The sequence below is a fragment of the Ceratotherium simum genome, chromosome 3 (genome assembly GCF_057802395.1).
Source record: "Ceratotherium simum simum isolate JZ-2026a chromosome 3, ASM5780239v1, whole genome shotgun sequence".
In the NCBI taxonomy this organism is placed as follows: Eukaryota; Metazoa; Chordata; class Mammalia; order Perissodactyla; family Rhinocerotidae; genus Ceratotherium; species Ceratotherium simum.
In genome coordinates, this window is record NC_141902.1 from 78,735,335 (window position 1) to 78,761,916 (window position 26,582).

The 26,582-nt window shown below is 43.4% G+C and overlaps 1 protein-coding gene across 3 annotated transcripts in view; it reads right to left on the minus strand.

The window, feature by feature from the left end:
• Positions 1 to 26,582, minus strand: part of ENTREP2 (endosomal transmembrane epsin interactor 2) — a 447,469-nt gene that overhangs the window by 232,888 nt on the left and 187,999 nt on the right. For all 3 annotated transcript variants that reach the window (XM_004432010.3, XM_087428833.1, XM_087428834.1), the window contains exon 2: positions 11,898 to 11,954. In XM_004432010.3, coding sequence (XP_004432067.2) covers positions 11,898 to 11,954 — 57 coding nt within the window. The remainder of the gene's footprint in view (positions 1 to 11,897; positions 11,955 to 26,582) is intronic.

Below are 26,582 nucleotides of genomic sequence, written 5' to 3' on the forward strand. Positions count from 1 at the left end.
ATACTTTTAAGCACACGACTACCTTATTAGGTATCTTTGTCTACCTTGTTTTTAATCTTCCTATCCAAGCTCATTGTCTCTTGCAAAAAGTAACTTTTATTACATTTTTGATTAAAAATGTGCCTGATGGATCAAAATAAAAGAATTTACACTGAGAAGTAAAATGATTTAAGCAAATATAAACCACTGTCATGTTTTAATAAAAATGGGTATTTTATTAATAACCATTTTTAATTTCACTTGGCCTTGAGTGGTCTGCTAATGCTATACTTTAATTAGTCCGTTTCAGTCTCTGTTTTCTGGTTATGTAGGATCCCAAAAAGGGAACCCCAACTCTAGCCTCGGGAAGGCGCGGACCCACAGACACAGAAGACCGAGCTTGATGCAAACGCAAGAGGTAAGAGGTTTATTAAGCGGAGCTCCGGGTCGACACGTGTCTCTCGCAGGAGACAGAGGAGTCGACCCCGAACCTTAAAGGGCAAGCTCTTTTATAGGATTCGGAAGCATAAAGCGGGAAAAGGTTGGCGCGGTCTTACATGATTGGCTAATTTAAAACATTTAAACAGTTACATTTTATGGCGCGAATTGTTATGGCGCGAAGCGATTATCAGGTTACACACACGCGTCCCCATCTGGACCCCCTCCACCCCGACCCTCCCAAACTTATCCCTCTGGAGCACTCTCTTGTTCTCAATTTTTCCCCGAACAGTTTAGGGTGGGTCTTTCATGAATAGAGTCAGTCAGGATTGATAAACGTTCCCTCCTATACCAGGAATCCTTAGGGCGTGGAGGTGCCTGTCTCTAAGGTAGTAACTTTTAAATTTTTAATATAATTTACTTCCTTCAGTTACACTGTCTTTCACTGATGAAATTTAATAATGTTAGTAAACTTAAAGAGAAGCATACTAGTTAATTTTCATAAACAAGATAGGGGATTTTAGATCCTTAAACTGCTTTATTAGCAGAGTAAAATTCTGCATTGTTTCAAGGACCTATACAAATATGTGTACATACTACTTCCTTCCCCTCTTCAGCACTTAACAAATGAAGGCTTCATCTTTAATGTGATCAAGCAAAATACATTCTCTTGAAGAGAGGTCATGATCTTGACTGTAAGAAACCCCCAAAGTGGATTTATAACGAATTTCCTGAATAATAACGACTCCAAATACATTTACATTAAATATATTAACCTTTAACTCACCTATATTTTTAAATAGCATATTAAAGTTATATTTGAGCTCAATTCATGGCCTCAAAAGAAAGCCCTACAGGCTTTCTATAACTCATATTAAAGGTTAAAGTGATTCATACACTTTTTTTTCCACAAAATATGGCCAAACACACGAATCTGTAGTGAGACTAGGACTGAATTTCTGATGGGCACAGCAGGAAACACTTCTGTTAGTACAGAAATTCAAAGACACTTTTAAAAAGAAGTTAATATATGCAGCATAAGATTGTAAGCTTTCTTACATCAGAAAATGAAGAGCATAGTAATGAAGAGAGGAAAAATAAAAACCCTAATCTAGGCTGAAATTCATTCATCACACAATTCCAATTCCTTGGTGTTGGCATGTTTCATTAAATACTGCAGTTAAGAAAAACAAAAATAACAGAATCCAAGCTGAATGGAAAAGCAATCAAAGCTATTTTTTTTCATCAATTGTCTGTAGGTTTCCAATAAAATTGACACTATGGTAAGAATCCAGTTATTTATCCTTAAGTATAACTATATAGTGCTGGTTTCTCTACACTCAGGATTAATTATCAGACTCCTATTACTACCGCTCTCGGGACAGCTCCAAGGAGCTAAGCTCCAAAGGACTGGAAATGTTCTGACCAGTGCCCAGCATGGTGGAGGAGCCTATCATGGCTCCTGGTGCCATTCAATTGGGTTCATCAGAGCCAGAACACTCCCTGCAGCTTAAGAACCATCCAAACGCCTGCTGGAATGATTACAAAACTAGGGAAGCCCCCTTTTGTGAGAGAAGAAAATATAAAAGAAAAAAAATCTTCCTCTATTTGGCCGCTTCTAATGAAAAGGGAACCATGAAGTAATGAATTGGACATAAAAGTATATTATTTACTCTGATGCTGTGCTGCAGTAAGTCTTAGCCTGAGCTGCTAAGGAAGCTGAGTTTACGTCTCAGTAAGCTAAAGAAGGAGGTTTTTTGTTGTTGTTAAATTTAGGTCTCAAGTAAAGCAGCATGGTGCAGTGATTAAGAGAGGAGCCCACAGGGCCAGTTGGCCTGGGCTGGCACCCGGCCCACCATTTCCCCCACACGCCTGTCCTGTGCCTCAGTTCCTTCTTGGAGTAGGATGACAACAGAGGTGCCCCACCGGGTGGTCATGAGAACTAAGTGGTGAGAATACTTTAAAAGGGCCCAGCATATCCGTGCCTGTTAGTATGGAAGCTAAATGGAAAGAATACAATGGGTCTTGAGTAATATTTTTCAAAGTGCCTCAGGTGGTTCTGATGTCCAGGCAGGATGGAGAAACACTGGCCTAGAGGTGAAGAGCACGGGCCCTGAGACATATTGCCTGCATTTAAACCTGAGCTCTGCCACTGACCAGCTGCAAAACCTTGGGTGTGACCAAACCTTGCTGTACTCCCATCATAGAAAGATACTTAGAAGAGTGTCTGGAACACAGAGAGTGGTCAATAAATGTGAGCAATTACTGTTGTCATCAGTATGTCATCAGCATCTTCCCAGGACAAGCACAGCTTGAGGTACCTCTGAACCTTCATAATAGATGAAGTTGGGGAGAGAGAGAAAGGAAATGCAGCATGCCTGGTAGAAAATAAACTCAGGTGTTCCTTGCTGAGCCCGCTTCATCTCCCAGGAAGCCTGAAGTGATCCTGCTAGTCGACACGGACCTCTCGCTTTCACAGATCCCAAAGACTGCCTTCGCGTTCTGGGCCAGCCACTAGGATGGGGTCGGGGCAGGGGACTATGAACTGCTGCACCCCCTCCCCCCAAAAAACCAGAAAACACAAGAAACCAACCAACCAACCACACTAACTACCTACACTCAATAACACAGTCCTTCTTGTGTAGATATGAATAGGATAGCAAGGTTGGGTTGACATTTGAATAAAACAAATATCATCAATAAGGACCTAGAGGAGTCAAGAGACCAACTGACCTGGGGGAGGGGAGCAGGAATACAGGGGAGCGAGGAAACTTGATAAACAAAATTCTAATTAATATCCTTGTAAGAGGTGCACCCATAAAATCAGTGCTTCCTAAACCGTGAACGCATTGCCATGAAAAAGAAGCAATTAGAGAACAACAACGAGTTCTTCCAAATAACACGGCTGTCTGTCAAAATGAAAAATTCAACAGATAGAAGGGTCAAACAGTAGAATGGATATAGCTGAGGCCCAAATTAGTTATCCAGAAAATAAAACAGAAGAAATATCCCAGAAAGTAAAAACAGAGAGAAGGAAAATATTAGAAAATGTTAATTCTATAGCATCAATTTATCTACTGATAGCAGGTAGACTATCCATCTACCTACTTCCGGTCGGGTAAACTCAAGAAGGCAAAGAAATATGAGAAAAGATAAAATCAAAACTTTTTATGGATGAAATTTCCCCAGAAAATTTCCCATGAAAGATCCAATAACAAATAATTAGATCTAGTACAACAGTTCACTATGGTGTGTTGTAACAGTTCACTATTAGGTGGTGATATAAGAATAACACCCAATATCCTTCCAGAAATTATAACAGAAAATATATTCCCATCTCTCAATATTATAGATATTGTTTCTCCAGAAATTAATCTATAAAATCAATGTAATCATAACCAAAATAAAATCATTATCAGTATAGAACTTTACAAATGGATTCTAAAATTTACTGAAGAGAAAGGCACAGAAGTAGCCAAGAAAACTACAAAAAAATAAAAGAGTGAATTATTATAAAGCTAGACTAAATAAAACATTGTAGTATTAGCTTAGAAATGGACCAAAAGATTCATGAAACAGAATAGAGATTAATAAACAGACCCATGTCCAAAGCAGTGGGAAGGAGTAGGACACTTCAAATGTGAGGAGAAATATTATACACTCAAAGAATGGTGTTGGAGAAATGGCTATCCATTCAGAAAGGATAAAATTAGAGTCTTATTTTATACCATATATAAAAATAAGTTTTGGATCAATAACATAAAAAGCAAAACTATAAATGTTTTAGAAATACACAGGAAAATAATTTCAGAAGTGTGGGGCAAGAGAGATTTTTTAAAATAAGAAAGAAACCCTAGAAGCCACATAAGAAAAAAACAATGGATTTTGTAAGATAAAAAGCTAACACCAGTTTTATATTTTTAAAAAAAGACACTTCATTAAAAATTAAAAGACAAACAACAGACTGGGATAAAATATCAGCCACTTAAAAGAGAAAATAATTACTATATTAAGAAATCCCACAAATCAAGGAAACACAGTCTTACAGAAAAATAGACAAAAGATATGAACAAGCAATTCACAGACGAAACTGAAATGGGTAATGAAAATCTTGCTATTTGTTTTCTTAAATTCTTTGTTCCTTTTTTCCTGCCTTATTTGGATTAACTTGGTATTGTTTATGACTCCATTGTATTTCCTTTATTGGCTTATTAGCCAACTCTTTATTTATTTTTTTATTTTAGTGGTTGCTTTAGGGTATATAGTATACATCTTTAACTTAACAGTTTACCTTCAAGTGATATATGACTTCACATATAGTTTAAGAACATTACATGGTATACTTCCATCCCCTCATCTTTATACTATTTATTTCACACAATTTTTGTATACATGTGTTATAAATCTCACAATACATTGGTGTGTTTTTCTTTATATTTCCTGTTCTTTGTGCATATTGAGCTTCTTGGATCTGTAGGTTTATAGTTTTTATTCAATTTTGAAGAAAATTGGCTATTATTTCTTTTTTTAATTGAGATATGACTGACATATAACATTATATTAGTTTCAGGTGTACAACAAAATCATTTAATATATGTATATATTGTGAAATGATCACCATAATGCCTAGTTAACATCCATCACCACACATAGTTACATATTTTTGTCTTGTGATGAGAACTTTTAAGATCTACTCTCTTATTTCTTCAAATATTTTTTCTGTCCATCCCCACTCCTTTAGGGACTCCCATTCCACATATATGAGGCTTCTTGAAATTGTCCCAGACATCTCATTAATATTCTTTTCATTTTTTACAAAATTCTTTTTTCTCTGTGTTCTATATTTTGGATAATTTCTATTGCAATGTCTCAGAGTTCAGTAATCTGTTCTCTCATCTAATCTGTTGTTAATCTCACGCAGTGAACTTTTTCTTTCTTACACTGTAGTTTTCATCACCAGAAGTTCAACTGGGTCTTTTTTATACTTTCCTGTCTTATCTTTTTGAACATCTGAAAGATAGTTAGTTATAATAACTGTTTTAATATCCTTGTCTGCTATTTCTAACATCTGGGTCAGTTTTGTATTAGTTTCAATTGATTTACTTTTCTCCTCATTTCAGGTCGTATGTTCCTGTTTCTTTGCATAATAATCTTCGATTGGATGCCAGACGTTGTGAATGTTATCTTGTTGGGTGCTGGGTATTTTTGTATTCCTATGAACCTTCTTGAACTTTGCTCTGGGACACAGTTAAATTACTCGGAAATGGTTTGAATCTTTGCGATCTTGCTTTTAATATTTGTCAGGCAGGACTGGAGCAACATTTGGTCTGGGGCTAACCATTCCCCACTACCTAGGCAAGATTCTTCTGAGTATTCTACCCACTGCAGTGAACCGTGAGGCTTTCCAATCTGGATGGCGGGAAAGCCCTGCTCTTGCACCTGGCACTGTTCCCTCTAATCTTCTCAGATAGTTCTTTCCTGGCCTCAGGTAGTCGCCTTGCATGCAAGAGCTGATCGGTACCAGCTGAATACTCACAGGGGCTCCTCTGCAGATCTCCAGAATTCTCTGTGTAAGTCTTTCCTCTCTGGCACTTTGTCCTGTAAACTCTATTCACCTTGAAATCCCCAGACCCTCACTTGGTCTCCTTAACTCAAGGAATATGCTAGGCTCTGCCCAGGTTGCCCCCACCTGTGCTGCAGCCTGGAAACCTTCTCACAGCTGGAGGCTAGGCAATCTTAGGGCTTACCATTAATGGTGGAAGATCAAGGTCGAAGGAACATACAGTTGAATCAGGACAGATTTATTGCCAGGGGTTCATTAAGCAGAGATTATGGCATTCAATATTTTAGCTGGAGGAGTTAGGAAGGACTGGAACAGTTTGGTCGTCTGAAATATGAACCCAAAGGTGGGCTACACTAAGCAAAGTTGAAATGCCAGATTTTCTTGGTATACCACAGAGGAAGGGATCTAAAGGCTGCGGGAGACTGCAATGATATGGATCATGTACGACCTCCTCGCCCATCCCGGAGGAGCCAGAGATCACACATTTCACCACAACTGTGAAATAAATCTGTGAGGGGAGCCCCGGGATCCTTGAAGAGCTCTGCGGTGACTCTTCTCCGTAGGTCAGAAATTACAGTGGGAACTGCTGCCACTGAACTGGGAACCATAAAGCAGTGAGGATGATGGGATCCCAGAGTGGCAGGGGCAAGTGGCAGCACGTAATCACCAACGACCAGGTGGGGGTGGTTACTGTAACGCACAGTGGGGCCAAAGGAGCCATCAGAAAAGATGTTTGGTGTTGGTTCCTAGAGGTTCTCTTTTCTGACTGAACCCTGACTGATACACATTCCTAATGGGGTTGATAAAACTTAGCAATAAAAGTAAACCACTATCTGACCAAACCAAAAAGTCAGACTCCTCAAACACTATCACATAAAATGCAAACAGTACTAAATACACAACTGGATCTAAATGGTACTCATATTCCTACAGATTAGTGCTTTTTAAAATAGATTTACTTTGCTTAAAAAAACTGTAATTTATCTATAAAAATAAATTCTAAAAAAATGTTTTCAACCCCATGGTTATTAGTTTCCCAATAGCATTAGTTATTGCAGATAATCTAGTGGCTGGCTCAGTACTACTTCACTCACGTTTTTTAAAAAAATTATGCTACCTGTGACATGTGTGAGACTGTCCCCATTATCGATACATAAGCAATCACAAGATGTTTTGCTGAATCTTTCAAAAAATTATCTCATCAGAGCTATATAATCTGATTCCTAATTGGCATCCAGCATAACACAGAACCTTTTATAGTTTAACGTAAGGAAGACAATTATCTCAATCGCAGGAGACACCTAGCACACATTAAAAAAAGACCACAGTAATGTGAAAGTACATATTCTTCACTGACATAGCTATCACTAGTTTTCACATAGGAAAGGCTCTTAGAAAATACCATGGCAAAAAAGTCACAGTATTTTCCTCGTCTTTCTCCCTCTCGCATCACATTCACCAGCCTGGAAGGGGTGGTCTCCTTCCCCGTCCTTGTCAGACAGCCTGCTGCCCCCTCCCTCTCTCTTCCTCTTCCCTAACAGAGGCTACACTCTAGAACATCAGTCACTCTGGGAGACAGGTTTACACCCTCTCTCTCATCTCACTCTGTCTGTCTTATAGGATCAGAGTGATGAAAAGAAAGAAGATGCGGCAGAGGTTATGACAGGCCCATGCCCGCCAGCCTTCCGGAGGAATGATATTGCCAACAGAACAAAGATAGCACCAAAAACCCCACCATCATGTTGGCCCACTCCTTCCTGTCCTCACCAGCCGACCCCTGCAGGGCTCGGGCATGGCTGTGCAGGCCCTGGAGCAGTGGGGCCCAACACTGCCTCTTCCAACTACCCCGAGGGACAAGACACCCTCCCTTCAGGGAGGGCAACTCACTCTGGTGGTCGTTACTGGGGGGAGGGCAGTGTGTCCTCTTGGCAATGAACCGGAATATTCACAGTGGCATCTTCAGTTTTATAACCCCAGGAAGATGGAAACATATTAGGGTAGGGGATAGAAGCAGGAGCTTGGGATAAAACAATTATTTAAATCAAGACTTCAAGCCATTCTAGCTGTGAAAATAGGGACAAAAACAGTACCTTTCTCACAGGGCTGCTGTGTGCATAAGCTCAGAAAATCTCAATAAAGTGCTTAGCAAAGGGATTAGCACACAGTAAGTGCCCACACATACTCACTATTAACTGCAGTGCGAGGGTGGTCTCGACACGATGTGGAACACGGGACGACGGGTTGGACGCAGAGCTTGGAGGAGGAGAACCCACCCCGGCTTGGGGGAAAGAGAAGACTTCCAGGAAGGAGTGACACATGAGCCTTAATGAGGTGAAAGGGCAAGGGCAGAGGAAAGAGGAATTTGGGAGGATGTTTCAGAGGGGGAGCAACATGCCAGGAACCCCAAAGAGTCCAGGTCTTGGGCTGAGGCTGGGCAGGGAGGAAGGCCTGCACCATGAGGCCTCCTACGTCATCCAGGAACCTCAATTCTGTTTTCTAGGCCCTGGGGAGCCACTGACGGGCCTACAGAAGGACAGTAACATAGTCCTATTAACGCTTCAGACACTGATTGCTCCATCCGTGTGTGTGGAGACTGGATTTGAGAGAACCAAATTCTGGACACAAAGATCTGTCAGGAGGCCACTTCAGCATCCTGGGAGGGAAGGCAAGAGTCTGACCTGGATCAGGTGACTCAAGCAGTAGAGAAGAGAATGCTGATTGGATAAATATAAAATTAGTAAAATGAAAGAACTTGTGGATGGTATAAAAGGCGAGGGAGGAGAAGGACGTAAGAGTGACTCCCCAATTTCTAAGTTGAATGGGAGATCATGTCACCAACCAAGACAGAAAATACCAGAAGAGGGACAAGTTTAGGGAGTAAGATGATGAGCTTCAAGGAGCATAAGTCAAGTGATACGTAACTAGAGAAGAGCTGTGGGGCAGAGAAGATCATGTCTGCATGGACTGCAGTCGGTCGGAGAAAAGGAGGCTTTGGGACTCAGAAAGCTTTGGGTTTGAGTCATAGCTCATTACTTACAGGCCTGGGGAACTTCCCTTCTCTTGTAAATAGGAAAACCTACTCTTGCCAGCACTGTTGTGAGTATAAGGGCACACAGATCATATGCAATGAATAGTTACTATCATTATTTATAGTTTTTGTTGGTATTATTCTGAATAGAACATTTTTGGTCATATTTCTAGAACTTTGTTGTGATGGTTACTTTTATGTGTCAACTTGGCTAGGCCATGGTACCCAAACATTCATTAAACATTAGTTTAGATGTTGATGAGAAGGTATTTTTTAGATGTGATTAACATTTAAATCAGTAGACTTTGAGTAAAGCAGATTACCCTCCACAATGTGGGTGGGCCTCATCCAAGCAGTTGAAGGCTTTAAGAGAAAAAAGACTGACCTCCCCCAAGGAGAGGAATTCTCTCTCTCTCTTTCTCTCTCTCTCTCTCTCTCTCTCTGTCTCTCTAGACAGAGTGTGTGTGTGTGTGTACACACACTATGGTTATGTTTCTTTGGAAAACCTGATATATCTGTATATTATGGATTTTCCTCCCATTTATTATTATTGTGAATGTTTTTACTCCCATTAAATAAAGCTGATGCTAAAGCCACATCAATGCTCATGGTTCAGAGAGCGAGTTTTGGCTAATGACTCAAAAGATTGTATTGTCCTGGTCAAGGACAGACAGAAGAATGTTCTTACAGTAGAGACAACCAACCACCCACCAAAATTCCTCCCCTCCCCTCCACAGCATGGAGCCTCCTCTGGGAAGCACGTGTCCAGGGAGGGACTACCTTTTCTAGCTTCCTTCCCAACTAGACGGGCTGGGCCCTGTGACAAGCTCTCCCCAATGGTTTGACATGCAGGCAGTAAGTGTCACTTTCAGGTCAAGGAAATTAAGAAGCAAGTGTTCCTTCTCCTCTCTCTTTCCCCTTTCACTGAAATGCAGAGGACTCCACAGGCCTAGGGAATTGTAGGGCCCAAGATGGAAGCAACCAGGGTCACTGATGCACCTGTACAGGGGAGCGGCCCTCTGCCTGCAATGCCCACCCTGGATGGGAGCAAGAAGCAAACTTGCGTTGTGTTAAGCCATGAAAGTGTGAGGTTTGTTACAGCAGCTAGTGTTACCCAACCAACCCCCTTACCTCGCTAAGTAAGGAAAGTAGGCAGTCAAGCTAGGCGAACCCTTTCTCTTCTACCTGGAGCTTGGGAGGGAATAAATCAATGGGAGGTAACACTGACTGCTTCCTGTAGAGCAGCTTGTCCACACAGCTGGTGAACAGGCAGTTTGAAAGCTCTGCTGTAGCAGCTCCAGCTGGTGCTATGTCCCTCCTCCAAGGGTGAAGGCTGAGACCCCACCCTACTGCTCTGGCTTCCCCAGGACACACCTGGGACACCTCCACAAGGAGTCCTGACTCCTCATCAGCTATAAACACATGCATCCTTTGTGGTAAAATGCCCATCCTATGAGAATCTCCATCCTGGGGCCGGGGCTGGGGGCAGGTGTGAAGGGTGGGCTGGGTGATGGACGCTATTCCTCTCTTGCCCCACACACCCACCCGAAGGAGGGCGGGCTTTTCCTTTGTTTGGTGGCCAGCATGAGAGGGCTTACTCTGTTTGCACCATGGGAGCAGGTGAGAAGGTATGGAGCAAGCTGTCTCGAATCCCTGAAGGGAACCCAAAAGCCATTCCACAGCACAGCCAAAGACGTCAGGCCCCACAGCCGATGTGTCTGCTGCCATTTCCCTCTACACAAAAGAGTCAGCTTCTTGATACGCTAGCTGGGATTTGCTTTAAAATAATCCAGCAAGGGGCTTGGATGAAACAAGATGAGCCAACACTGATATTTGTTGATGATGGATGAGGATACACCAGGGTTTATTATACTAGTCTCTCTACTTTTGTGCATATTTGAAAATTTTAATATAAAAACATTTTTAAAGGAAATTTCTCGATATATTGTAGAAGAGGAGGCCCCACTGAATTTATACCATGATTCCCTTCCCGATACCTTTTCAGGATATCGTGGTTACTCATAAAGGAGGAGGTGTTTACAACAGATAGATTTGTGGGGTTTTTTTCTATTTCCATTAATATTTAGTACATGTCATTATCTCCAAGTCTAATCACTTAAAGAAGAGACTTTAAATAATTGATTACTACAAAAGAAGAAAAAAGCCACACCGTCTTTTTCATTATCCATCAAAACCCAGAAAACCTCTTCCTCTAGTCCTGACACAGACACATAAATATATTAATGCATACGCTGATAAGAACATGCATACAAATCAATAAACACAAATTTGCTTGGGGTACTTTTCGGAGAGAAAAACCATCATCCTCTCTCCATCTCCCAGGCAGCACGCCCCTCCCCGCACGAAGCAGCAGCAATGTGAGAAAGGGTTCAAGTGGCGTCCCATCCTTCATTCTTCTGCTCCAAGAAATATCCTCCTTCTACCCTCACAGAGTTTCACAGTCTCCAAAACACACAGAAAGCTAACATTTCTTGAACTCTGATAAAATACATCCTGTTTGTGTGGTCCTACATAAGCACATGTATATGTATGAACGTGTTTACACATCTGCAGAAAGCACTTACATCTACACTTATTAAAATGTCTTTGTTCATGGTGTATAGGAGGGCACCCAGACAAAACAAACAAAGAGGATGGCACCGAGCATCTTAGACAAACACCCGAGGGGCACTCTCAGAAGTGGAGCAGGCAAGATGCGCAGGGTCCTTACTGACGAGCCCACCTGCATTGAGAGGTGACATTTTTATAAAGGTCTGTATCCCACTTTCTGCAAAGAAGCCAGGATTCTCTGCCATCACCTTAGAAGCACTCACTCGTCTGCAGGCGGAGCCCTGCTCCAAGGCCACCATGAGGCCAGGTGTGACTTACCACGAGGGAGAGAGGCCTTTTCCAGGAGACGACACCAATGAGTCCTGACAGCAGCACCTGGAAGGACAAAGGGTGCAGGAAGGTGAGAGGCTTCGGAACCTTTAATCAACAATCAAAACAGTAGCGACTGTTCCCACCTGAAGAAGGACAACTTCTAGAATACAGCACACATACACAAGAGGGGCTGCAATGAGATGTACTGTCCATCCAGACGTTCACAGCCTGCAGCCACTCTGAGAGACACATCTAGCCTGTCAGGCCACCAGGCACCCCTGAGAGGTTACTTATTGTCCGCATGGGTGGGCCCAAAAGCAAATGCACTTTCTGAAAGAACCTCCACAGGGGCTAACTCCACTCTGGTCCTGTAAGTTATTCGGCTGTGTGATTGAAAAATCACAGGGAGGATTGAAAACACACTTTCTGGAAAGGCGGAGCTACCCCCACTGGCATGTCACCGGCCACCTGCCTTCTATGTGTGGGCTCTTCTGGGCGGACCCAGCAGACCCCTCTATCCTTCCAGGCCCTGCAAGGGCCCTTCCCTGCTCTCTCAGCACAGCTTCCCACCTCACTGAGGAAGCGCTAGGGGTCACTGATGAGGCTCCCTAACTTGCAATACACTGACTCTGAGCTGTCCACTCCTTTCTTGGGCCAGCCCCAGCCAGCCCCTCCCCTTGTCTCAGGTCTCCCAAGCCTGTCCCTTCCAGGACCTCTTCCAGCGGCCATCCATCTCCCCTGGCTCCTCCCGTTGTCCTTATCACATGAATACCTGTGTGTCCTCTCTCTCAGGAGAGCCACCCCTCAGCTCCTGACCTCCCTTTCTCTCTGGCTGCCTGCCAAGCCCATGCTCCCTGAGGCAGACGCTGGCCGCTGATCCCCCACTCCCAGTCTCTTGTGTCCATGGAGACACAGCCACTCCACACCCACTACAATCTGGCTTCAGCCCCCACTGCCCCACAGACATTCTTCTTCCCAAGGCCAGCAGAGTGGTGGCCAAATGCAACAGACAAGGGCAGTCACCACCTTGACAACTGGGGGGCTGAGCTAGTCTTCCTGCCTCAGGCTCCCTCTCCCCTAGGCTCTGTGTTGCTCCCTTGATGTCCTCACTTCTCTGGCTGCCCTTGTTCTCCGCTCCCTCAGGTCCTCCTTCCTCCCCCACTCCACTTCTCACTTCCCAAGACACCCTTCTCAGCCTTTTGTCTCCTCTACCCCGTGGCTCCATTAGAGATCCACCATTCATGCTCCTCTAACCACACACTAACGCCTCCCGCAGCCCAGAGCTCTCCCCTGACCACTGTATCACACTGTCCACTGGGTACCGCTCCTGTGTCACTCTCTACCTCAGCATGTGTGAAAATGTACCTGCGGTCTCTACCTCCCTGACCCAGCCTCTGTCTCGTCATCTCTGCCTTCCACAATGACACCTCTCCTGCTGGTCATTCGAGCCCAAATCCTGAAGATGATCCCCTCTCCCTCACCCCCCAAATCCCACCAGACACAGTGAGGAGAAGGAGGCTGTGGCTCCCCCTTCAACAGGGAAATATTCCGGGAGGCCTATTATAAGTAAGGTCCTGGCATTTTCACTTGAGGTCTCCTGCGAAGATAAAGCACCCCGACTTTTCACTGTGGGCACGGGCCAGGCAGCTGGGGACTGGGCTGGAGGGATTGGGCTGCATTTGCCCTGGGACGCCAATAGGACTGATCCCAGACCTGGGAGGAGAGCACGCTACTAAACAGACCCACGAGGTCCCCTTAGGGACAGACCCCAGTTCACCCTCCAACACTTCCACAGTGGGCAGGACCAAGTCTTAGACCCAACAGCTCTACCACACCCAGCACCATGCTAGTCTCAGGCAGATTTCCAAAAAGATCAGGACCAGTACTTTATATGAAAGACTTTTGAACCTTATTCACAAAAAAATAAACAAACAAAAACATTAACCAAAGAGAGCTCACCAGGGCTCTGCTCCCAAGCATGTTCACATATATATTCTTTCTTCAGTGCACATACATCTTACAAACACAGTCAATGTTGACAAATACTATTTACAACCATTTTCCCATCTCCCAAATCTCCTCTCTTCATGATACTGCCTAGCCTGCTCCCTTCTCCTTGTATTCCAGCCCCAACCCTTACAGAAATCCTTGACGACTGTTCTCTCATGTTTCTCTGAGGCCAAGTCTCATTACTTCTCCCTGAATGCCTCCAAAACCTCTCTCTTCCCTTCTATACTCAACACTCGATCTATCAAAACACACTCCCTGGCGCCGGATTCTTCCTCCTCAATGGATAAACAATTCCCCCCAAGTCATTTTAGAATCAGATTGCCATTTCTCATAAGGATATGCTGCTAGGACTCTCATCATCACCTCATGCTCGACATTTCAAACCCTGAACTCATTTCTCTGCCTCCAAACTTTCTTCTTTTGGTGAATTCAAAATTTCTGCTAATAATGCCATCACTTTCTGAGCTCATCATACACTTCAGTGGGCCAGTCAGTTGTGAAGCCGGGTAAGTTCCTTTCGATATCTCTCCATTTGTTTGTTTCTCTCTATCCCCTCCGCCTGCCCTCTCCTGTTTTATCTTCTTGGATGACAGGGCTCATTTGCTCACTCACCTCTGCCTGCTCCACTGAAGACATCCAGGACACCTCCACCGGATGGATCTCATCTCCCTGGCTGACTATCCAGACTGACGAAAATTTGGTCCCCAATTTCCCACCAACAACTCCCTAAGTGACCCTCCACTAGTGTCCAGGCCACTCTGGGCACCTTAAGTGAACCTGCACAAAAGCCACTGCACTTGTCACACACAAGCCCTGGAACTCCTGCAGGCTGTCTCCCCTCCACTCCCACCTGCCTTGATGTCTCAGCACTCCCTTCCTGTCACCCCAACCCTCCTGGCTCCCTGCCTCAGCCCCCACTCCTTTCTCTGTGCTCAGACTGATGGCCAAGTTCTGGGGGCCCTGGCTCTGACCCTGCCATCTCCCTAGGATGTGACTTCTGAAGAGTGTCCTCTGTTTTCCCATCACGCCAACACCAGCCTCGCTCCAACTAGATAGAGGATGAGAAGGAATATCTTCCAGAAAATGTCCATTTATAGTCAGCCTTCTAATTTCCATTTCCACCATGTGAAATTTTACCTATTCTTCAAGATGTAGCCCAACACCTCTTCATTCATGAGGGGCCTATGAATTCAAGAGTACATGGTCCCACTAAAGCCCTAAAATGCCACCAGACCTCTCAAGGCTTCTTTAATGAGCTCACACAGAACTTCTTGATCTCCTCTAAGCTGAAGTTTACAAAACTTTCAAAAGGCTACAATGACCCAGTCACTTGTAACAGGGATTTTATTGGAAACCTGCAAACCTCCAAAGAGCAGGCACTTCTAAACACATAGGAAGTTAATATCACTTATCTTAGGCTACAGTAAGAATTCTTGGCTTTTCCTACCTTCATCATAAAGCTATCATTCCACAAATCCCCTCAAATAATTTTACTTACAACAAACATGGATGATTTGCTTCTTGAAGACAATTTATATTCCTGAATATCATTAATACCTATAATTGGGAATGGATCCAATTCCCCTATAAAAAGGAAAAGAATAAAACCATCAAACTCAGTGTGGCATGCAAGTTCTAAGATGATCCCCGATGACCCGTGGCCTTGTATAATGCCTTCCCCTTGAGTATGAATGGATGGACTATTGCTCCCGTGGTCCTCTCCAGTGACATCATCTAGAAATGATGCTGCCCCAGCAACACCTTGACTGAAGTCTTGTGACACCCTGGCCAGGTGACCCTGCTAAGCCATGTCCAGACTCCTGACCCATGAAAACTGTGAGACAATAAACGGGTGCTGTGTTAAGCTATAAAGTTTGTGGTAATTTGCTGTGTGGCAATAGAAAACAAAATGTTATGGACTGAATGTTTGTGTCTTCCCAAAGTTTGTTTGTTGAAGCCCTAACCCTCAATGTGATGGTATTTGGAGATAGGACCTTTAAGAGATAATTAGGGGTAGGTTAGGTTGTGAAGGTGGGGCCCTCAGGATGGGATGGTGGCCTTATAGGAAGAGAAAGAGAAAGATCGATCTCTCTCTCTTTCTCTCTCTCCCCACACACATGCACATACCATGTGAAGACACAGTGAGAAGTTGGCAGCCTCCAAGCCAGGAAGAGGGCCTTCCCCAGAACCTGACCATGGTAGCATCCTGATCTCAGACTCCCAGCCTCCAGAACTGTGAGAAAATTAATTTCTGTTGTTTAAGCTACCCAGGCTATGATATGTTGTTATGGCAGCCCGAGCTTACTTATACACCGATACATCCAGAGTGGGATACTGAATTATTGTTCCCAAATATCCACTCCCTGCCCACGTCTCCCCAGAAAGAGCAAACTTCCCTGCCCCTCCGATATAGAAATGCCGGCACCAGCTCTTACAAGGGAGGGCCACATCAGAATGGATTGAAGGAGACTTCCAAAGCCCAGATGCCACAGTGCCTCCTCCCTGAGGATGCCTGCTCTAGTCCACTGAGCAACCAAGGGGAGTGGAGCACCTCCCTGCTCTGAAATGATCAGGTCTTAGTTTGAATTATTTTTTTGCTCAATTCTAGCTACCAGCAAGGATTATGCTGCATGTTCTGCCATCTCAGTAATTCTGCAGGTTTATTTTGTACCACTCCTGTGAGGAACAGGGTCACGAACCTAGTTAGCCGTGAAATTACCACATCTCATGAAACCTTTGTCCCATGTAATTTGCCAGTATCGTTATTCAAGGTCCACAGTTTACAAAGAATATGAAGAAATTGAAGAGGGTCAGAGAAGAGTAACATATAATTAAGTAGCTGTGAAAGAAAAGCCAAAAAAGAATGTGAAAGGCATGATATTGCTCAGAGAGAAGAGGCTTAACTTTTCAAGCACCTGCGAGTTGTTAGAAGGAAGCCAACCCACACTTTTCTCTACTTCCTCACTCAGCCTAAATAGAGGCGAGAGATAAAATTAGAAATGAGAAAGAACTTCCTGCTGTTGAGAGCAATGTAAGGGATAACAGACCACCAGGAAGTAATGGCATCTTTAGAGCAAAAGGCCTTCCTGTTTGATTGGTACTGCTGCCTGGACACAGAGGCTTGGAACAAATGAGCTCTTTAAATCTTGTTCTCTGTGACCGAAAAGTCCTTTCACTGCCTAAAATCAAGAATTTTCTTCAGATCTTCAAATGTGGTTCAAAGGCAAATGGTACTGCAACATTTCAGGTAGTGAAGCAAGTCCTAGAATGCAGACTTGAAAGCCAATTCAATTATTTCACAAACATATGGCAGGCGTGGCCAATAGCTACAAAGGCACCAATTCACCACTAAGAAGCCAGTGTTCATAACACGTCTGGAGAAAGAATTGTTGTTGCAAAAATGGAGCGAATAATATTTTGAGCTGCCCAGAATGAAAAAGTCTATGGACCCCTGTCTTTCAAAGCCTTTCAGACCGCAGACCTATGCTACACAAAATTCTTCCTTCAGTTTCATGGAGTGGCTGACCCTCCCCCTTTATCCCACTTCCATTTTCTTTTCTTTCAGCATGGTTTTCTTTGTCTGGGTCTCCCTGGGGCCACATGGCTGGGCTCACTCTGGTATGCAAGCCTCAGTCTTCTATGTCCATCTCACCTCCAGTCTGGGAAACATACACATCTTCGCAACCAGCCCATGCATGGCTTCTGCCTCCTTCCCTCAGAACAATTTCCCAATCACCATTCCCCTCTCCCAACCGTTCACTTCCAGCCTGTGGTTCTAACTGTCTCCACGCACCAATGCTCTAACTCAGAACATCCATAACCAACTTTCCTTTTCAACCAACTTCCTCCATGACAGAAAAATAACTCTACAGCTTTCATTTGCTCATCGTACAGTAGCAAAACTATAAAGCGATGACAAAGATAGCCCCGTGAAAAAAAATTTATGTAAACTGTTTATACATATTCTAAATAACTAATGAGTCAAAAAATAATCAAAGTTGAAATACACCACAGTCTGTTTTCCTGTGGTGTGTCTTTCCTTGATGCAAATTAGCTCATAGATGCTTGGTACCAAACTCATTTGTCCTGGCTCTGCCCTATAAGATACAGCCTTCTGCCAGGGCTGTTTACTCTGAAATTAGGATAGTTACTAGACCTGCCACTGGATTCTGTTATTTAATGAGTTAATAAAGTAGCACATATATTATTAGAACATATTTTTAAAATATTTTGATTTTAAAATATTCTATAACAAGTGGTTTCCTTTGTAATCCTATATATTTTATTTCATGCATTTAAAAACCTTATTCTGAGAGGGGCTCCACAAGACTTCACTAGACTGCCATGCCAAAAGTTATGAACCCTGATTTAGAAGTTCCTTTAGTGCAGATCTTTTAGCGGTAAACTCCCAACTTTTTGTCTATCTGTAAATGTCTTACTTCATCTTCATGCTTGAAAAGTAGTTTTGCTGGACACACAATTCTAAGTCGACAGTTTGTTCTCTCAACAGTTTGAAGATATCCTTCCACTGTCTTCTGGCTTCCACTGTTACCATCAAGAGGTTGGCTGTCCTTGTAACTGTTGTTCCTTGAGGGGTGATGCTCTCCTCACTCTTTCAAGACATTTAAGATTGTCTCCTTACCTTTGGTGTTCTGAAGTTTTAGCATGATATGTCTAGGAGTGGATTTCTTTTTATTTAAGCTCTCTGGAATGTACTGTGCTTCTGAATCTGTGAACTTATTTTTCATTAGTTCTGCAAATTTTTAGCCAATATCTCTTCAAATATTGTCTCTCCTACATTCTCTCTGTCAGGGACTCCAATAGCCACATGCTGATCCTTCATTTTCCATCCTCCAAATCTCTTAGCTCTTCTTTCACATATTCCATACCTGTGTCATTCAGTATTTAATTCTGAATAATTTCTTTAGGTATATCTTCCAGACGACTAGTTTTCCCTGCACTATGTTTAATCAGCTGTCAAACATTTGCATTTGTTTAGAAAATTTTAATGGTTATATTTCATGTATTTAGAAGTTCTACTTTTATCTTTCCCCAAATACGACAGTTTGTTTCAGACAGTTTCTTGTTGCATGCTCCTCTTTATGATTCTGTCCATAATTACTTTAAATATTTCATATACAGATGTTCTAGAGTCCAAGATGTCTGGTGGAAGGAATGTATCTAAATCTGTCATTGTTGTTTCCATTGACTCTCACTTATTGCACCTGGCTTTCTTTGATACTTGCATGCTTGGAAGTCTTTTGTTGTGAATGCCTTGCTTGATCTTAATCAGTGAGGTTCTCTGAACTCAAAATGAAGAAATTTTCTCTAAGAGAGGTGTACTTCTGCCAGTAACCAGGGAGCACCCAGGATGTGATCTCCAAGGGCCTCAGCTCACTGCTCAAGTGTGGCAATCTCAGGCTGAGCCCTCCCTACCCCACCTCACTGTGCAGTGGGCACTCATACTCAGAGCAACTGCCTGCTCCAGCCATGCATTGCTCTGACCCTGCTCCCTGCCACTCAGACTCCAGCCACCTGTCGTCTGGCCTTGGTTCATCGTGTATTTGTCTATTTGTTTGTTTGGGGGTGGGAAGGTGGACCTTAGAGACCTGTAATGCCTCAAGGAGCATGTCCTTTTTCCAAGGTCAGGGTGCCAGCAGATTCAGGGTCTGGCGAGGACCCACTTCCTGGTTTATAGACAGTCATCTTTTTGCTGTGTCCTCACATGGTGGAAGGGGCAGGGGAGCTCTCTGAAGTCTCATAAGGGCTCCACCCTCATGACCTAATCACCCCCCTGGAGGTCCCACTTCCAAATACCATCACATTGGGGATTAGGATTTGACATGTGAATTTTAGGGGGACACAAATATTCAGTCTATAACAACCAGGATGTCATAGATGATTTTCAAGGAAAATATAAAATACTATAATTGATTCCCCCCAAAAGAAAAAACCTAAAGGTACCTATAAACACCAAGAAATTGGGAAAGTGGTCAAACAGCTGCAAGCAAATTCTTCAAAAGCTTCAAAGTACAGAGATGTCTGACACTATTTATATTTTTTCTGAGCACAATGGAAAAAACAAGGAAATGTTCCAACATCTTTTTACAAAGGTCAGCATAACAATTACAAGACTGTAAAATATTACAAGAATAGAAAACAGACCAATTCTACTTATAAACAGAGGTACATAATTTTTAAATAAAATAGAATTCAGTAGTACATTTAGAAGAATAAAGAGCAAGGCAAATGGGTTCACGTCAGGAATGAAAAGATGGTTCAGTAAGAAGAAATATAGTAATAAAATTAATCATGTTAATATGACAAAAATGAAAATATGATCATTCAGTAGATGCATATAAGGCATTTGATAAAATTCAATCTCCATTTTTTTATGAAAAAAGAATTCTTTGCTTAATAGGACAAGATAAAGATGCCCACAACCACCACTTATATTTAAATTTATTCTGAAAATATTAGTGGGGTATGCAGAATTATGAGATGGTCCTCAAGATCTCCACCACCTGGCATACTCATCCTATAGAATCCCCTCCCCTTGAGTGTGGGTGGGATTGTGAATATCATGGATTTCAGTCCCATGGTTAGGTTACACTATATGACAAGGTGAAAGGCTTTTGCAGCTATACTCAGGTCCCAAATAAGTTTGTTATCGAGTTGATCAAAAGGAAGATCCTCCTGGGCAAGCCTGACCTCATCAGGCAAGCCTTTTGGATCTGGGCCCTTCCTGAAGTCAAAGATTTGAAGCACGAGGGAGGTTCTGCTGCTCGCCTTGAAGAAGTAAGCTGCCATGTTGCAAGAGGGCCTCTACAAGCTGACAGCTTCTCCAGCTGACAGCTCGAAAAAAAAGAGGGACCTCGGTCATACAACCACAAGAATGAATCCCGCCAACAACCTGAGGGAGTGTGGACGTGGATCTTTCCCTTGTCAAGCCTCTGGATGAGGATGCATCTGGCCTCACCTTGATTTCAGCCTTCAGACCCTGAGCAGAGGACCCAACTCATATGTTCCAGACTCCTGACCCACGGAAACTGTGTGATAACAAATCTGTGCTGTTTCAAGCCACTATGCTTATGGTAATTTGTTATACAGCAATAGAAAACTAATACACCTAGCTAATGAAATTAAACAAGAAAAAGAAAGAAAAGTTATAAATATGGGAAAGAGGGGGAAAAATTATTACTACTTGAAAATGATATGCTTATCTAACTATAAAACCCAAGGGAATTGATGGAAAAGAATAAGAAACCATAAGAGAACTCAGTAAACCATCTGGTTAGAAAATCAATATATTAAAATATTATGAGTCATTACATTTATTGAGCACCGACTGCATGCCAGACACCTACTAAGGTTTTATACTTTAACTCTTTGTATCCTGACAACTCTAAAAGGCATGTGTGATTTTTGTGCCCCACTGCATAGATGATAAAATTAAAGCACAAAGAAGTTAAGTGACTCACCTACATTATAGTGTTACAATAGAAACTCATAAACTACAGAAAACATGGCTTTCCTATATGCATGCAAGCAAAGACTAGTTAGAAAAGAGAATAAAATTAAAGATCCCATTTATAACAGCAAGCAAAAAAATAGAATGTCTTAGAACAAACAGACTAATACAAAATGAACAAGAGCAATACCAAGAAAATCTTAAATGTCTACTGAGAACATAAAAGACGTCATTATTAGATGCAAAAAACCGTTCACTTTTTTTTAATAGAAAGTCCAAATAATGCATAAATTCTGTGTAATTCTAATTAAAATACTAAAAAGGGGAAAAGAATCTATTCAATAAAAAGTGTTGGGACAACTGGTTAGCCATTTGCAAAGAAATGAAACTTAACCTCTACCTCACTCTTTATACCAAAATAAATTCCAGAGGAATCAAAGAGTAAAACATAAATTAAAACACGAACATCCCAGAAGAAATTGAGAGCATTTTTTAAAGCAACCTTGAAAAGAATTCAGTGTTTTGAGGCATGACACAGAATCAAGAGTCCTAAAAGAAAAGATTAACGAATTTTAAATGTTTACATTAAAAGAAAAAAACACCTGTATGTGGTAGACTGGATCTTTGCTCTTGATCCCAGAGCCTCCTCATATTAGAAGTACAAGTCCCTGCCTTTGACGTGTGATGTGGAAGCCTCCCGAGAGAGTGGGTAGAGAACCCGTCCTCATCGCTGTTGGGCTTGGCCGTAGGATTTGCTTGGCCACGCTGGGTGCAGGCGGCCATCACTCTCAAGGCCTCAGGGGCATCACATGTTGCCACTCACTCAACATCTCATATTGCCTGTCACCCTCTGCGCTCCCGCTCCTGGCCACAAGAAGAACCCAGCCCAGAGGGCCACCCTAGAATGGACACATGGCACAGACCCAAACCCAACCGAAGCCTCCAGCTCAAAGCGGGGCCGCCCCTGCTGACCTGCAAACCCAGAGGAGAATATAAAGGCTGGCTCTTGCCAACCACTGAGTTTTGGGTTGCTTCTTTATGTAGCATTATCATGGCAGGAGCCAACAAACATATTTGTGGTTTAAAAAGAACATAAAATCAAAGACCAATTACAAGTGGGAAAATTACTTACAATACATTCAATAGACAAAAGGTTGATTGTCTTAATTTACAAAGAGTTCACATAAATTAATGAAAAAGGAACCACTCAATAGAAAAAATGGCTAAGGACTATGAATAGAATATTCACATTTTTAATGGACAATAAACATATAAAGGGATGCTTAAACCTACTCCAGTTTTTTGAAAAGAAGCCAAAACAACAAGATAAATATTTTTTTATCAATCAGACTGCCAACATTTTGGTGAAGTTTGATAAAACCCAGTGCTGGCAAGGACAGAGGGAAAAAAGTTCGTCTCTAACATTATTGGTGTTGGTATAAATTGATGTAGCCTTCCTTGGGGGCAATTTCATAAATCTCTCAAAATAGAAAGCGCACATATTCATGCTGAATGAGTTCACTACTAGGAATTTAGCCTATGGATAGACTACCAGAGGTATACCAAGTCATTTACACAAGGATGTTTACTGCAAAACCCTGTACCTACTGGGTAACAATAAAGGGCAGTTAAATAAACTTCAATACTTACATACAATGTGAATACATGCATTAAAATTTGAGGTAGATGTGTTTATGCTGATGCGGGCCGATCTCAGAGATAAATAACTGACGAACAAGACATAGTCCAGTGTGCACAGATGATCCCCCCATGTGTATGAACAAAAAGAAATGGATGGATGCTAGTACATACATAAATGTTTCTCTCTGGAAGGATACACATGAAACTTAATGGGAAACTGGATTAGCGAGGAGGTGAAGGGAAACTTGCTTTTTTTTTTTTTCCTCTGCTGAGGAAGATTCACCCTGAGCTAACACCTGTGCCAATCTTCCTCTATTTTGTATGTGGGTCACTGCCACAGCATGGCTGACAAGTGGTGTAGGTCCAAACCCACGAACCTGGGCTGCCGAAGTGGAGTGTGCCAAACCCAACCACTACACCACAGGGCCAGCCCTGAAACTTGCTTTTAAAAGTGTAGCTTTCTGTAATATTAATCCTTAATCTGTGCACGTATTATGTCATGAATATTTTAAACTATACATACCATTTGAACCTGTAATTCCACTTCTAAGAATTCCAAGTATCAATCAAAGTGTTATTTAAAATTTTGAAAATGGGAAAAGACCTGGGTGTTCAGCAAGAGCGAACTGCTTATATTTGTCGGGTCTTTCCCAATTGCTGCCATTAAATCATATGATGGAAGAATATTTTTTTTTTTTTTTTTTTTAAAGATTTTATTTATTTTATTTTTTCCCCCCAAAGCCCCAGCAGATAGCTGTATGTCACAGCTGCACATCCCTCCAGTCGCTGCATGTGGGACTCGGCCTCAGGATGGACGGAGAAGCGGTGCCTCGATGTGCACCCGGGATCCGAACCCGGGCCACCAGCATTGCAGCGCGCGCACTTAACCACCAAGCCACAGGGCCGGCCCAAATGATGGAAGAATATTTAATGCCATGTGGAAACATTCACACTGCATAAAAGAAAAAGAAGAAGAAAAGAAAAAGCAAGCTCCGAAGTGGTTTGGAGGGTAATTTCCCTTATATCAAGTAAATAAATACAAATGCCAACACACAAATACATAAACCAGCAAATCCCAAAGACACCTGTGGTTCTCTCTGGAGAGAGGGATTTTGACTTCCTCCTTGCACTTTTCTATTCCCATGTTTTATACAGAATAGAGTACACACTTTATTAGGGGCCGGCCCCGCGGCTTAGCGGTTAAGTACGCACGCTCCGCTGCTGGTGGCCCAGGTTCAGATCCTGGGCGCGCACCGATGCAACGCTTCTCTGGCCATGGAGACAACTTCTCCACATACAGCAACTAGAAGGATGTGCAGCTATGACATACAACTATCTACTGGGGCTTTGGGGGGAAAAAAATAAATAAATAAAATTATAAAAAAAAAAAAACTCAAGCTAACGACAGCTGGATCTGCCTTCTAAGGGGGAGGCATACCCACAGAGGTGGTAGACAACTTCCTGTAATGCTCCCTTCCACAGGTGGGGGAGGAGGATGAGGCCCGACAAACCCCAATGCTTGCACTGTAGGGCCCTTTGCTTCAGAACAGACTTCAAGGGTCTCTGCAGACTTATGGCTGCAGGGCTGAGAAGGGGGGCAGGGAACCAGAATCCCAGTACTCTGACGGGGGTTTAAGGCTGACTGACAAGGTGCGGGGGAAGGGGAGGACATGGAGGCCTGGTCTGCCCAGAGAGGTGCCAGCCAGGTGGCCCTGGACAATTCCATGTGGGCTGCTGCTCTTTGATGGAGAATAATAAGAATTTACGACATAAATGCAAGTTTCAAAGATGAATTCCAACCTGCACCCAAATGTATGCAAGAGCCTTCTGCCCCCTCCTTCTGTCAACCCAACATGGGAAAGAATATATGAAGTGGGCAGGTACATCGCCCAGTTTGGAAAAAAATATTACATAAACCCTTTGCAAATCATTTTGATTCTGTTCTTTTAGAAGTCTCTTCTTTGCACAACAATAAAAACAATGTATTTGCTGATACAGAACATTAATTCCATTAAAATCGCATTAAGTGTAATGAAAAGCTATCAGAGTATAATTACGCAAGTGAATTCACAGACCCACATCAACTTTTAAATCCACTGGAATTACAATAGGAAGTGAACCTGTCTGGTAGACAAAGTGCTCCTTCATTTCCAAATGATTATGAATAAAGGCCCACTGTTCTAACATTATAAACCACACACTATTTATGCAACTCCAAAATCTAGGACTGCTGCTTAAAGGTGCCTTTGCCTGGATTTTCCCAGGGCCATCCAGTTCTCTAGCCAGACGCTGTGCTCCTGAATCCTGTGTCTTCTGAGTTAATCTCGCCCCAACGCACACTCCCTTCTCTGAACTCCTGCCCCTGGAGCCAGCTGAAGGGCCCCCTGAATACCCATACGTTCACATTTGTCCCTCAGAGTGCCCTCTGCAGTCCAGACCTGGCCACTGCGGGGCCCAGAGGCTGCCCTCCCTCCCTGGGCGCAATGCTGCCATGCTTGGGAGCCCCTCTCTTCTGCTCTCTAACTCCACACCAGCCTTGGCCCTCCTCAGCCACCCAGGCCACACACAGAGACTTGGGTGCAGAATGAGTCTTCTGTTCTGACACATAGCGAGGTCCTGGAAGGAGGCAGAGGGCCAGGAGGACAGGGGAGGAAGAGGGCAGGGGACTTCATTCCTGTGAGAAGGCACCAGGAGCGCATCTTGAGCTGCTGACCATCCCATGGGTGTGAGGACCACCCCAGCTGATGACCATCCAGTTGAAGTGACTCACACTGGGACACTGGGATTCTACCTAGGCCCCTGGTCCTCACTCATGGCCTATGTCCACCCACGGGTTTAGACACTTCTATGACCCCCAGAGGCCAGGGGACCTGGACAACTTGTGCCACACTGGTGGCATGAACGGAACCTCTCCCTCTGACCAAGTGGCCCTGGACAGATGCAGTGACCTCCCCAAGAGGACAGCAGGGGCCAGCTCCCCTGTAACAGCCATCTCCATTCGCCAGTCCCACCACCCTTTCCCTGCATCCATTTCCTCCAGAACTCCCATGTCCGGGTCAGCAGCAGCCTCTGGGTCACTGAGTCCAGGGAACCCCCTTCAGCCCTCATCGTGTCACTCCTGCCTTTCCAGATCACCCTGCTGCCTTGGCTGCCCCCCCACAACCCCTGCAGCCACCCCTTAGCAGGAGCTCCCTCACCCCTGCCAATCTCCCCATCCCTTCTCCTCCCCTTCACACAAGGTCTATCCTGGGAGAGCTATTCCTTCCTGCCCTCCAACCTTCAGTTTGCATCTAAACCCCTTCCCCCAACCTCTCTTTCTTCCAGGTCCTTGTGTACATGCACGGGCCTAGTGGAAACCTGCTGGATGCCTCATCAGTAGGTCTGACTCAATATGGCCAACTGCACCATCATGCCCCCATGGCCAACTGGGACATTCCCTACTCCGTCAGAGGCCCACCATTCCCACAACTGTGCCTCTCAAAAATCCAGAGTTACCCCCACTTCCCTCCCTGACTCCACCTCACTCTCAAATCCCTTCCAAGGCAGGTGTATCCTACTGTCCAACTCAC